At 36.1% G+C, this 14,555-nt stretch overlaps 1 protein-coding gene and 1 pseudogene across 1 annotated transcript; both read right to left on the reverse strand.

Moving 5' to 3' along the window:
• LOC139902469 (U4/U6 small nuclear ribonucleoprotein Prp31 homolog) overlaps positions 1-14,555 on the reverse strand; it is a 133,874-nt pseudogene that overhangs the window by 89,055 nt on the left and 30,264 nt on the right.
• Positions 2,992-7,597, reverse strand: LOC139896416 (probable disease resistance protein At4g27220). Its single transcript, XM_071879059.1, has 6 exons — positions 6,569-7,597; positions 4,751-6,485; positions 4,616-4,687; positions 3,870-3,973; positions 3,680-3,804; positions 2,992-3,562 (listed from the first exon to the last, which is right to left on the reverse strand). Exons 1-6 carry the CDS (start codon positions 7,595-7,597, stop codon positions 2,992-2,994), a joined length of 3,636 nt encoding a protein of 1,211 aa, XP_071735160.1.

Below are 14,555 nucleotides of genomic sequence, written 5' to 3' on the forward strand. Positions count from 1 at the left end.
CGGGTGATCCTGAACCATATAAAATTGAATTATAAGTACATATATATAAAATATCATGTTATCTTAGAAATATGTGATTTATATCATTTTTTTCCAATTGATCCCGTAGTTGAAATGATCTAGGATAACCAATTTTGTTTCGGTCATAGTTTCTTCGTTACAAATCCGTTTTCGTTGATTCAAATTGCCATCTTCTTGGATCGAGTTCTTCTTTAAGACTATGAACTGTAAATACCTTGGTTTGTATTCAAAATCATACGGCATAAGTGAAACATTAGTGAAACATATGAAGTTAAACATTTTTGTTACAACAAAATCATTTAATGACCATTTTTCTAAAAATACTTATACTTTGAAAAACCAAGTTTTACCTTGTTAAATTAGCATATACATAAGTTATATTACAGGTCTTGAAGTATTTTAAAAGTTAAGTTAGAAGGATCTATTTAGTTTGCAAACAAGTTTGAAAACATTCAAACTATGTTCTTGTTGTTAAACTTTTGTACCACAAAATAAGATAGCTATATATATATGAATCGAATAAGGTTATGAACATAGATTCTACCTCAAGTTCCTTGGATGAAGTTGCTGTAAAAGAGAAGTAAGAAGCTAGAATCAAAAGGGTGATGGAAGTGGATGAAAGATTGGAAGTAAGTTGGTGTTCTTGGAAGGTTTTCTTGAAGTGTTTTTGTATGGTTTTCTTATGGTGTTTTAGTATGGTTTTTGAAGCTAGATCTTTATGGAACTTTGCTGGATTGTTATGGAGTTTAGAGAGTAAGAAAGAGTGTGTGTTTTTAGTTAAGAGATTGAAGTAAAAATGAATCAAAAATGATGATACATATATACTCCTAAAAATGTGATCTTTAAGGATAACATGACAAAATTCTAGTTTGTATTTTTGTAATTAGTCTTGCAATGATTCAAAAGTAATTACCTTATACATAAGGCATGAATAAGGGCTGGTTAGGTGGTGATTTGATGTGTATATACCAATAGTAAATACGTATAGAAGCTTGGTATGATACGAGTACAAATACTCTAAATATACGTATAGAAATTTTGTGAAAAATGGAATGAGGATTCAAATATAGCTATCTTTTGTGAATACACTTATATGATTTTATGTATTTAAGTTCTTAAAAGTGATTAAATACATTACTTATACAATATATGTATAAACATTATAGTCTTAAGTATTTAAGTCAAATAACGTTACGTATTGTTATCGTTTTGAAAACTTAAGTTAGTAGTTTCAAAATACACATATAACTTGTTGTTATTAATACAAAATGAGATATTAAAACATTCATTAATCATGTTAAATATGTATATATACATATATATACACAAACGTATAATTATCATATATTGTATAGTTCGTGATATCATCGGTCAAACTAGACGGTCAAACGTTGTGTAAAACTCTTTTCGGAAATATAAGTCTCGACAATTTGGATTGCTTATCATGTTGGCAAGGTTTAATTTATGTAAATATTAATCTTATAAGTATAGTATGATCGAAAAAGTGCGGGTCGTTACACAAGCTGAGGCTAAGACAAGTAAAGGCAAAAGGAAATTTGAGCCTACTCAGGAATCAAACCAAGGTTCAATTAAGAAAGTTGCCGAAAATTTAAAAGGAGGTTATTCTGGGAAACAACCTTATTGTAAGCGTTGTGAGAGACACCATTCTGGGTGGTGCAAGGCTGAGTGCACCAAGTGTAAAAAGATTGGTCATATAGCCAATAATTGTAGGGTTGCAGTTCCTTCAACTGATACACCTGCAACAAAAGCCAACGCAATCGTTCCTACATGCTATGACTGTGGAGAAAGAGGGCATTTTTGCAACCAGTGTCCAAAGAAAATGGATAACACGGGAAATGCTAAAAGCCGAGCGTTTGTGATGACTGCCGAGCAAGCTCGGGATGATGAGGAAGAAGGACGAAGAGGCGCAATGAAGAGTTTTTTGGCAACTACAAGATTCATTTAAATTTCTCATTTTCATAGTGTTTTTTATGTTACCACTTAGTACTTCTATATTTTGGAAGATTTCGTTAAATTTCTGTAATACTTTGGTTATTTTCTTTAAAATAAATGAATGATGTTATTTTCTTTTCTTTCATTTTCCATTGAATCATTCACCTCGAAGAAGATGAATATTGACTAGATGACATAGTAGTAACTTTATGGAGTGATAAAAGTATAGTTTAGTATAATATAATGACGTCTGATCAACGTAGTTATATTATAATAAGTCGTGCGAAAATCCTAATGGATCATGATGAAAATAAGGTCTGATCAACCTTAGGACCATTGTGTACCATTACCTACTCCTTATCTCTATATTGTCAACTAAAAATATCAACCATAGATATTATATTATCTTTCGCTTTCAAATTATCCACGCCCGGTGCTACCTGTTGTAAAGGCACCATACCGTTTAGCACCATCCGAAATGAAGGAATTATCCAACCAACTTCAAGAACTTTTGGAGAAAGGTTTCATTCGTCTTAGCTCGTCTCCGTGGGGAGCACCCGTTCTTTTTGTCAAGAAGAAAGATGGCACGTTGAGGACGTGTATTGATTACCGTGAACTCAACAAACTAACCATCAAGAATCATTATCCATCTAGGTAATTATTTGTCAAGATGAATATTAATTTTTGTTTTTCATTTAGGTAATTATTCTTACACAACTATTTTTTAGTCATACACAATCAAATATGCTTAACACTGTTGTAATGTACAATATCATAAATCATATTTAGTTGTGTATGCAGTGGCGATTCCATGATTATAATTCAATGAGGTCCCGAATTTTTTTTCTTTCTAATATTAGTTATATTAGAATGTTATTGTAGTGATAGTTACATTCAAAAACATATAAATGCCGAAAAATATATGGAGTCCCGAATTGAGAATCCAATTCGACCATCCAATCTCGAAGCCTCTCACTCTATTGGAAATCCATAAATGACTCATCACTTGAATTTCGCTTACGATTGCCGCGCTGCACAACTTGTTTCTTTAAAAAACCGTTTCATTTCAATGTTTTCATATGGTGTACCCGGGTACCCAATCCACCGCTTGCCAAATAGATTTACCGAAATTAGAATTGAATGAGAACCCAATGCCTTTAAATAACTCGGCAAAATTGAAATTGCAGGAAGTACAATTTGCCACCATTTGTATATTTGTTCCCAAACCTCACGAGCTCTTTTGCAATTTGCAAGTGAATGTTCCGTTGTTTCGAGATTGTCATCACAAACCGGGTACCTTACCGAATCTAAATCTAAACCCCGTTTATCAAGCTCGACCCGACACGGAGTTCTACTTATGCTTGCCTGCCAAATGAACAACCCGACATTTGAGGGAACCAATCTGTTGATTATTGTTTCAAGATAGATATTACCTTGACTCGCCGAATGTTGCACAAGTAATGAAGTTAATGTTTTTGTAGACCATTTGTCATTTGAAGATAGCGACCAAACCAAAGAATCCGACCCATTATTTTTGAAAGAAATATTCGAGATCTCATCTTCCAGTTTTCTGACTTCGCTTGACAACCTTCATGTTAATGATCTTGTCCAGTTCCAGGAAAAATGGAAAGCATTGTCCATCCTTTGCACTTTCTCATTGACCACACCATCTTTGTTAGTATCGATTCTGTAAAGTCTTGGATACCTGTTCTTGAGACTGCCATTACCACACCACAAATCTTCCCAAAATAAAGTAAGAGAACCTTCAAAGAGATTTTTCCTAAAAAATGTAGAAAAATCGATGCCTAAGGCATTGATCATTCTACCAGCCTCCAGGAAATCGGAAACACGACATAGTTGAGCAACATTAGATGGTGTTATCTTGAAATTGATACCGTAACAGAATTTTGCCGCGAGCTCGAATGTTTTGGGTTGTCACCGAGCTCAGAACAGTATAAAGCATTTTTAAGCCGTAACTGCTCGATGTATACAACATGGACTATCAATTGAAGTGGAAGTCGATCAAAATTATAAGCAAATGGGTCGTAATTACCACCTAGAGTTTTGAAGTACTTTGTTCAAAGTTCGCTTGGGTTGATGGTGCAGGTCCATGATTCAAGTGCAAGGACACGAGTAATATGGAAGTTTTTTTTTTTGTATGTGTGTGGTTTTACTACTTACAGTGAGATCAAACATTGTATTATAAGTACTAGTTGATACATATACTGTCGCATATACATACATATCCAATAACACGAATTATCTGGCCCTATAGTATAACCTGTATATAAATACGGTACTATTTCCAATTTGGCTTATGTAAGTGAAACACGGTGACAAATGACATGACACAAATATATGTTATAATAGAGTACAATACAGAGTAACGGATTCGCGTTTTTTGAAAGATAATACTGTAAAACAAATTAAAATGAAGTTCAAACTCAAGTAAATACATATAACATTGTATTATAGGTACTACTTGTACTTGTATTAGGGAACCAAAGATATGCATCAAGAGGATTTAAAAAGATTCACATAATGTGTGCCAACTCCCAAATCAGTGTCAACATAGTTAGTTCCATTTGAAAATTTGATGGGATCGTGACCATGACATCATGATATTTAAATGGCAACTTACCTTTTTTGTTAACTCTAAAACTGTAATTATCTTCTCGTCTTGTTCTCAAGTTCCTGTTCAAAATAGAAAATACTATGGATATCAGCCAATTAAATCAAAATAACTATGTTTAAGTGATAAGAGCATTTTTATTACCTGATAAGCTAGCCTTTTGTGCCATACTGACTTCGACAATGGCATCATTAATGGAATAACCTCCATCAAGTGGTACATTATTCACAAACTTGAGCTTGGGTGTTTCATGGCTTCCATGTCCCCACATCTCCATTTTATGACATTGAAAGGATGTTACTTCCACTAATGATGGATAATTGATGCTACAACTGCCCGAGTAGAAGCTTTTGAGTTCATAACAATAACCTAAGTGAATAGTGGTAAGGCAAGGGAAGACAACTTCATCCGTTTCAGTTTCACCCCAAATCACCTCCTCTATATTTTTACACAATTGAATTTGAACCTCCTTCAGTGAAACAAGCCCTTTTGCGACACTCAATGGAAATAGTCTTACTAACTTATGACAATCATAAATGTAAAGGGTGACTAGGTTAGTAAGACTTATAAATTCATCTGGGCATTTCCATAGAACCTCTAACTTATCTAGTCCATACAAAATCAAACGTTTAACTTCCCTTAAAAACTTTTTATTTGCATTCCCTCCCCAATCACACGTATCCACTAGGCATGTGACATTCTTACAGCTCTTCAAATTAATATGTTCTATATTATTGAAACCTTCTTGATCTAGGTCCGGTATGATGTTATTCAAGTTTTCTATTTCACTTAAACTTATTATAGGACGACTTACCTCAATTAGTTTTTTCATCCATTTAATGAATGGAAGCACAAGATACTTCCTGTTCAAAGCTAGATGACGTTCTGAAGTCCAAACGTACTCAAAACCAAACGACCTATTAGCCCTTTCGATTTTAATTGCAAATCCTTTGAGTTTATCAAAATTAAAACCTTCAGGAATGTCATGGACACTTGGAACTTTTAATTCCAAACATGTGAGCTTCGACAAACAGTTCACCGCAGCAAGACACTCGTGAACTTGTTTGCAATGGACCGGGAATTGAATGCGTAACTCTTCCAACCTCTGGAGCTTTGAAATGGCATCTGGTGGCATACGAGATAGATTGAAACAATCTCTAACTTCAAGCCGCCTTAAGTTGACCAACTGACCAATACATTCAGGAACTTCTTCGATTCCAGTATCATTGAGAATTAGAATCTCAAGGCCTTTCAACTCACCTATTATACTAATTTCACATATAGATCTATTTCCCTTAAGATTGAGCATGCGAAGTTGTGAGAGCCTAGCTAATGACTGTGGGAGGGATGAGATCTCATTATCATTCAAATCTAAAACTCTAGCATTTTTTATTTCTTCAATAAATTCTTCAGAAATCCATGTCAGTTGATTACACTGCAAATAGGCAGCTTCAAGATTTGGGAAGCTAATATGATCTTCAGGAAGCTTACTTATTCTATTCTCCATCAATGATAGCACCGTGTAACTTTGTTGGATGTTGTTTCTTGGCAACCATTCAGTCAAACCTTCCCCGGCCATCACCAGAAAATGATTTGTACTACCTTCATTTACAATTGACAATGCCATATCACGGCACACATCATGCATTCTGATGTAAAATTTGGAATTAATATCCAACAACAAACCATAAGACATGAGGATATTCACTGCATTTTGAACAGTGCTTCTTGCATCCTCTATGCTTTCAATCTCCTTAGACTTCTCCAAACCTACCCTATAAAGTACCAAGTCTTCCAACAAGATATAAGAGTCTTCTGGAAACAAACTACACTGTAAGAAGCACCATTGGGCTTCACTTTTAAGATAATCATAGCTTAGCTTCAGACGGTTATATACCGTTTCTATTGTTGCATCCACATCTTTGTTTTTAAAGCATTTTTCTGTAACTGAGTTAAAGTTGCCTTCCATGAACTGACATCTTTGTTTTTCAAAGTTTTTCCAATCACGTCAATAATGAGTGGCAATCCCCTGCATTCTTTAGCAATATCGTATGCAACTGAACTCAAATGGGTGTCGGTCTCCAGTTTGTCACCAACAACATGTTTGAAAAGAATCCATGCTTCTTCTAATGGCAAAGAGTTCACACTAATTTTACTCTGAGCATTCATTTTTTTACACACATCTTTGCTTCTAGAGGTCAATAAAATTTTGCAATTCGTGTGATTAATACCACACGGAATGCACACTTCATCTAAATTCAATTCCTCCCACACATCATCTAATATAATTAGAATCTTCTCACCATTTATAATTCTCTTTCTTGCATTTTCAGTGTCCTTTTGGATCTTTTCAACATCAAACTGTTTAGAGATAGTGGTAAATGCAACATCAGCAAACATAGTCTTTACTCTTGAATTAACTTCCTTGGCCAATGTAGTTTTTCCTACACCTCCTACACCATAGACTCCGATAACTTGTTTGCTATCATCTTCCAAAGCCTTAATGATATTGTCCAAAACTGAATTATGGGTCACAATATCAACAAGATTCTTGTTTTGGTAGCAGTCAAGTATAGCAGGAGTATCCAAAGAAACACAACTTTCATAAATTGTGCCTCCTGCTTTGAGCTCCATTAGAGGATCAGTCTGTGCTGCCTTCTTACCGTAATGATGAAGAGTGCTCCAATTACCACACAATCCAGTTCCAAAGCATGTCTTCTTTGTAATAAATTCTTCAGCTTCCAATATTTCTGCAGTAGCAGCGTTGATCCAGTCTTGAACACCAACCACGAGTGTGTCTCCTTTATTTTTAGCTAATTCTATTTTTTGTTGAATCCTCCCTTTCATATCTTTGAGGTTTTGAACTTCACTTTTGAACTTTTCAACAAGTTGTTTGCAATTCCACATGTAACCAATCTCCTTCTTGGCGACAACAAACATCGAGTCTACTACTTTCTCAGCAACTGAAGTAACAATGACCCCCTCTGCCATTTCAATTATCTTCTTTTTTTTCTAGCAAGCAGAAGAAATTTATAAGAAAATTACAATGAACCAATAATAAGTGAGTGGCATGTGAGATTTATTATTGTATACTACACGTACCTCTTAAAATAATTGATGAAATTGAAAAGGTAATTTAGACTAAAACTATCGTCTGATTTTAGATGTAGTTATTAAGATATTTAAAAGCTCATTCTCAATTAATTCCCTTCACGTGCACCTTGTCACCATAAAAATAAAATTAAACAAAAAAAAATATTTGTACAATCATGAAAAGGCAAAAAGAATGAACTGTGAATTGAAACAGAGCATAAAATTGTACCATAAAACTGAATCATCGCTGTACTTACACAAAGGTAACTAACTAAAAGCGGTACCATCAAAAAATAGATAGGCAAAGAGGTAATAAGTGTAATCCTTAGAAAATATGAACAAATACATGATAAAAAAACATCATCATCATATGTTACCATTAAAACACAAAATAATAAAATTATATGTATAACACGTGTAAAAAAAATGGTAGAGATACCTGAGAAAATCGAGCGTCTAGTGACACTTTGAAGGACCTCCAAAATGATGGCTTGAAAGAGAACAAGATGACAAATTGGTAAAGTTAAAAATTGAATGATTGGACAGAGAGAAACAGGAAACATACATAATGATTTAATGATTAAAGAAAACTCCACTAATGGAAATACTATTATTCTTTTGTAAAGTAAAAAAGTGACCTTGGATCCAATATGTGATGCTTAAGTAACGAGTTCAAGTATATGAATGTATTTATAAGTTTGGGGAGTAGTCAAAGGACAGTAATAGTCCGCTAGGGACAAATCCAACTAGTAACACTGATATGGTTTCGATTTGAGCAGTTCACTCATTGTTTTTATTTAAAGGCAACAAAACGTTTCATTAAAAAAAAAAAAAAAGATTACATGGTGGGCACAACTTATATACACTGGCTAATTTCCCTTCACTCATTGAAGGTATCAAAAGTACGCCACATTCCACTAATCAGACCTAAAAAAATCCAACTTTGACCGACTAAATCCGACTTTTGATCAGTTGAACGACTTTAACTGGGGGGTTGACCTGTGTTGACCAGCAAATTTGACCGACTTGGGCCTATTCGGGTCCGACTAGTCGCCAAATCCGACGAGTTGGCAACTTTTACTACTATGTTGAATATCAATTACGAACGCTAAAATGCAAATCTCTTACTCGTAAGAGACTGATGATTGCTAATGATCCATAACTCTTACTTCTATTATAACATACAGTATATAACTCTAAATAACCAGATGAGCAAAAAATAAGAAACTGAGAGTTCATATATGATTATTTGAACAATTATGTTTCTAAGTTTTGCGTCACCGTGTACGATAGCATGACTGTGAAGGTAAACAAGTGCACTAGCAACACCTAGTAATATTGTGTACTACCATTTATTCCAGTCCAAAAGACTACACCTTGTATCTACAAATACATACCGTGAGACAAATATCACTACATTTGTGTGAATTTTAGATAAACTAAGTTTAAGAACACCAACTGCTTGCTCCAATCCTAAATTCTGTCACAAGCTCATAAGAGTTCAATATGCTTAATTTCAAAAGGATTTAAAACTTCGTACCAAATATTTGTTGTGATTATGAGAGGATCACCTGGACGTTGGTAGACAGAAATTTGAGAGAAAATAACTCTATTACTCACAAGAATAGATTACAGAGTATTACAAAACTCAAATAAAAAAAAACTCTTACAAACTAACACACTAGGAATCTCACCACTATCTAGGGTGTATTCACTCTTGGTTATGATTACACTTAAACTCACACACACTAACTAGGTGTGATTACACTTTTGTGAATGCATTACAAATGAGGTTTGCACCTCTATTTATAGAAGGCTTTGAGGAGGTGGAAGTGTGAACGCAGATTTGGTGTGAACGCATAAAAGTGGTGGCTAGCCGTAATTGTTTTCAACTTTGCTTCTTCCACACGAGTTGTCAAAGTTGACTAGCCGTAATAGTTTCCATTTTGAATACTTCCATGTGAGTTGTCAAAGTTGACGACTTTGAATATCCAGACGATTCTAGATTACGGCTAGAATGGAGACATCTAGCGGCATCTAGAATATATTATATTACGACATCTAGAAGGTGAAGCTGGAATTTGGCTGGAAACCATCAATTCTCCCCCTCCAGCCGAATCCACGAACATTCCAGTTATGTCTCTGCATAACTCCAACTTCTCTCGAGTCACCACCTTTGTCAACATATCTGCAGGATTCTCCTTTGTATGGATCTTGACTAGTCTCAACAGTTGTCGATCAATTACCTCCCGTATCCAATGATAGCGAATATCAATATGTTTTGTACGGGAATGGTACATGGAGTTCTTGCTCAAATCTAGAGCACTCTGATTGTCACAATGTACCTTGTACTCCTTTTGCTTGATTCCAAATTCTTGGAGATAACGCTTTAACCACAACATTTCTTTTCCAGCTTCTGCGGCAGCAATATACTCTGCTTCAGTTGTGGATAATGCAACACACTTCTGTAGTCTTGACTGCCATGAAACAGCTCCCCCTGCAAAAGTGTAAATGAATCCTGAAGTAGATTTTCTACTATCAGGATCTCCAGCCATATCTGCATCTGTATAGCCTTCCAAGATTGGATCAGCTCCCCCGTAACAAACACATATCTTTGTTGTACCTTTAAGATATCTGAGAATCCATTTTACCGCATTCCAATGCTCTTTCCCGGGGTTGGAGAGAAAACGACTCACCGTTCCCACTGCGTGAGCAATATCGGGCCTTGTACACACCATCGCATACATCAAACTTCCAACTGCTGAAGAATATGGTACTGACGACATCTCCCCGATCTCTTCCTTGGATGAGGGACAAGAACTCTTGCTTAACTTGAAATGGTTGGCTAATGGAATGCTAACAGGTTTGGCATTGTTCATATTAAATCGTGAAAGGACTCGTTCAATATACTTCTCCTGAGATAGCCATAACCTTCTATTCTTCCTATCTCGGGTAATCTGCATTCCCAAAATTTGTTGAGCCTGTCCTAAGTCTTTCATGTCAAAAGACTTAGAGAGTTCCTTCTTCAGCTGGTTGATCTTCGTTGCATCTTTCCCTACGATCAAAATATCGTCTACATATAGTAGAAGAGCAACGAAATCTCCTTCAGAAAACTTCTGAATATAGACACACTCATCCGCTGCAGTTTTCTTGTACCCTTGACTCACCATGCACGAGTCAAACTTCTTGTACCACTGCCTAGGTGCCTGCTTTAAACCGTACAAACTTTCCTTTAGCTTGCATACGAGGTTATCTCCTGAAACCTCAAAACCTTCTGGCTGCTCCATGTAAATTTCTTCATGTAAATCTCCATGAAGAAAAGCTGTCTTTACATCCATCTGTTCAAGCTCCAAGTTCATACTTGCGACCAATCCAAGTATGACTCTGATTGAAGTCATCTTGACTACTGGTGAAAATATCTCGTCAAAGTCAATTCCTTTCTTCTGTTGGAATCCTTTGACTACAAGCCGTGCTTTGTATTTCACCACTTTTCCGCTGCCATCCTTTTTCAGCTTGAACACCCATTTATTTTTCAGTGCCTTCTTCCCGCGTGGAAGTTTTACAATCTCATAAGTTTGATTTTTCTGCAGAGAATCCATCTCATCCTGCATTGCGAGCAACCATTTTTCTTTGTCTTTATGAGATACTGCTTCATGAAAACTCTCTGGTTCTCCATCTTCAGTAAGTAGAAGATACTCAGATTCCGGATATCTACTCGATGGAATCCGACCTCGTTCAGATCTACGAACTTCTGGAATATACTGAGGAGATCCACCATCATCTTCGCCTTGTGATGGTCCTGGAACGTCTGGCAGATGGGGTTGTGGCTCCCCCTGCTTAGTACCGTCATTTTCCTCATTATCTTCTACTTCCGGCGTTTCATCTTGCACTGTATATTCATTTCTCATGAATGATTCTGTTGTTGCCTCTGGCACCTGAGCAGCAACATTTGACTTCTGAGATATTGTGGGCTTTTCAATATCTTCTATTGTCTGGCTTTCATGGAACACTACGTCCCTACTTGTGATTGCATTTTTCTCCTTTGGATCCCATAATCTGTATCCAAATTCTTCATCTCCATATCCTATGAATATGCATGGAGTAGTCTTTACATCTAGCTTCTGTCTGAGCTCCTTGGATACATGTGCGTACGCCAAACATCCAAATACTCTTAAGTGAGAGTATGATGGGTCCTTTCCAGACCAAAGTTTCTCCGGAACTTCAAAATTCAGTGGTACTGATGGAGACCGGTTGATCAAGTAACATGCGGCTCTGACTGCTTCTCCCCAGAATGGCTTTGGCAGCTTAGCCATACTGAGCATGCTCCGAACACGTTCCATGATTGTTCGGTTCATTCTTTCTGCTATACCATTGTGTTGAGGGGTACGTGGAACTGTCTTCTCATGTCGGATGCCATATGATCTGCAATAGGCATCGAACTGCCTGGAAGAGTATTCACCGCCGTTGTCAGATCGAAGACACTTTAACTTCTTTCCCGTCTCACGTTCTACCATGACATGGAACTGTTTGAAGTAATCGAAAACCTGGTCCTTCGTCCGCAATAAATATACCCACACCTTTCGAGAAGCATCATCGATAAACGTCAGAAAATATCGATTGCCGCCAATTGATTCAACCTCCATGGGACCGCAAACATCAGAGTGTACCAGACTGAGTAACTCTGATCTTCTCGTTGAAGAGGAATTAAACGAGACTCTATGTTGCTTACCAAAAATACAATGATTGCAAGGATTTAGTGCAGCGTCCTTGTCTACATTAATAAGCTCCTTCTTTATTAGGGTAGACAACCCTTTCTCACTCATGTGACCGAGTCTTTGGTGCCATAAATTTTTTGACGCCTCTTTTTCTGCAACATTAAGGCCGTCTGTACAGATCTTCACATGAGTTTTGTATAGTGTGCCACAAATGTGTCCTCGAGCGACTATCATAGCGCCTCTTGACAATTTCCATGTGCCTCTACTGAAATGACTATCATAGCCCTGTTTGTCTAGAGCTACTCCAGAAAGTAGATTTAGTCGAAGATCTGGCACATGGCGGACATCCTTCAGAGTGATTGTGCTCCCGGAACTTGTCTTTATCTTGACATCACCAATTCTGACAATCTCAGCGGAACTGGAATTTCCCATCTTCACAGCTCCAAAGTCACCAGCTTTGTATGTTGTGAAATATTCCTTGTATGGAGTCATGTGGTAGGAAGCTGCAGTATCTACCACCCATTCCGTGTCTTCTCGTGAGACGTGAAGGCATGTCTCATCATGGGTTGAACAATAAGCTACATCACCAGTGATAGTAACTAATGTTACTCCACCCTTGTTCTTTGACTGTGAACTGCTCTGATCTTGTTCCTCTTTCAATCTGTAGCAGTTCTTCTTCATATGTCCTTCTAATCCACAATGGTGGCATTTATATATTGGTTTTCTGCCATCAGCAGACCTGCCTCTGCTCTTGCTTCTGCCTCTCCATTTGTTTTTGCTACTCATTCGTTGTCTCCCCCGATTCTCGGTGACAAATACATGGGTCTGATTTGTGTCCATGTCCTTTCTCCTTGCCTCTTCACTAAATAGGGCATCCTTGACCATTGACATGGTAAGTTTGCCATTCGGGGCTGAGTTGCTGAGTGTTACGATCTGTAGTGACCCGAACTTTTCCTAACTCTTCTATGAATATATATTTATATGAAAACTATATTTGCATGATTAAATGTTTCCAACATGTTAAGCAATCAAACTTTTTAAGACTTGGTTAATTGAAATGGAAATTATGTAAATGTCTGATCACCCAGTTTGACCGATGATTCACGAACGCTATATGTGGTATATGACATGATGATACATATATGATTAAATATATATGTTTAACATGATAAAATGATAAGTAAATATATCATTAAGTGTGTCAACAATGAACTACATAAGTAAAAACAAGACTACTAACTTAAGAATTTCGAAACGAGACATATACGTAACGATTATCATTGTAACGATATTTTAATGTATATATATCATATTAAGATATATTCATATATCATGTTAACATGATAATATAATAATTTAACATCTCATTTGATATAATAAACAATGGTTTAACAAGATTAAATGAGATCGTTAACTTAAGGACTTCAAAACAAATCAAAACATGTAACGACTAACGATGACTTAACGACTCAGTTAAAATGTATACACATATGATGTTTTTAAATGTATTTGAACACTCTTGAAAGACTTCAAGATACATATCAAAATACTTCTACTTAGCAATAGCGCATACAAATTCATCCTCATTCATTTTCATCAACAATTCCACTCGTAGTCTTTCAGTATCCGTACCGTACGGCTTCTAGACGTACTTACTATAAGTATATACCAATAGAAACTAGCATGGGATTCCCCTCTTGATTATGTCATGCATGACAAAATCAAATTTAACTTCTACCATGAGCTAGTCAACAAACAAGAACTCCTTTTAACCCCACTCACCACTCACCACTCACCATTCACTTCATTTCATTTCCAAATTCTCTTTCTAATTCTCTCTCAACACACACACACTCTTATGAACGAATTTTTCCAGTATCTAATCATCATCTTCATCAAAAATTACTTCAAGAACCAAGCTATAATTATCATAGGAAGAACACTTCAAAAACACTTCGAAAATCCTTCCAAGTTTACTAGTTTACTTCCAATCTTGCTAATCCATTTCAAGTGATCATCCAACCTCAATAAATCTTTGTTATTTACAGTAGGTTATCATTCTAATTCAAGGTAATATTCATATTCAAGCTTTGATTCGATTTCCATAACTTTGAATATCTTAATTCGAGTAGAAATCTTAC

This window comes from Rutidosis leptorrhynchoides, chromosome 3 (genome assembly GCF_046630445.1).
Source record: "Rutidosis leptorrhynchoides isolate AG116_Rl617_1_P2 chromosome 3, CSIRO_AGI_Rlap_v1, whole genome shotgun sequence".
In the NCBI taxonomy this organism is placed as follows: domain Eukaryota; kingdom Viridiplantae; phylum Streptophyta; class Magnoliopsida; order Asterales; family Asteraceae; genus Rutidosis; species Rutidosis leptorrhynchoides.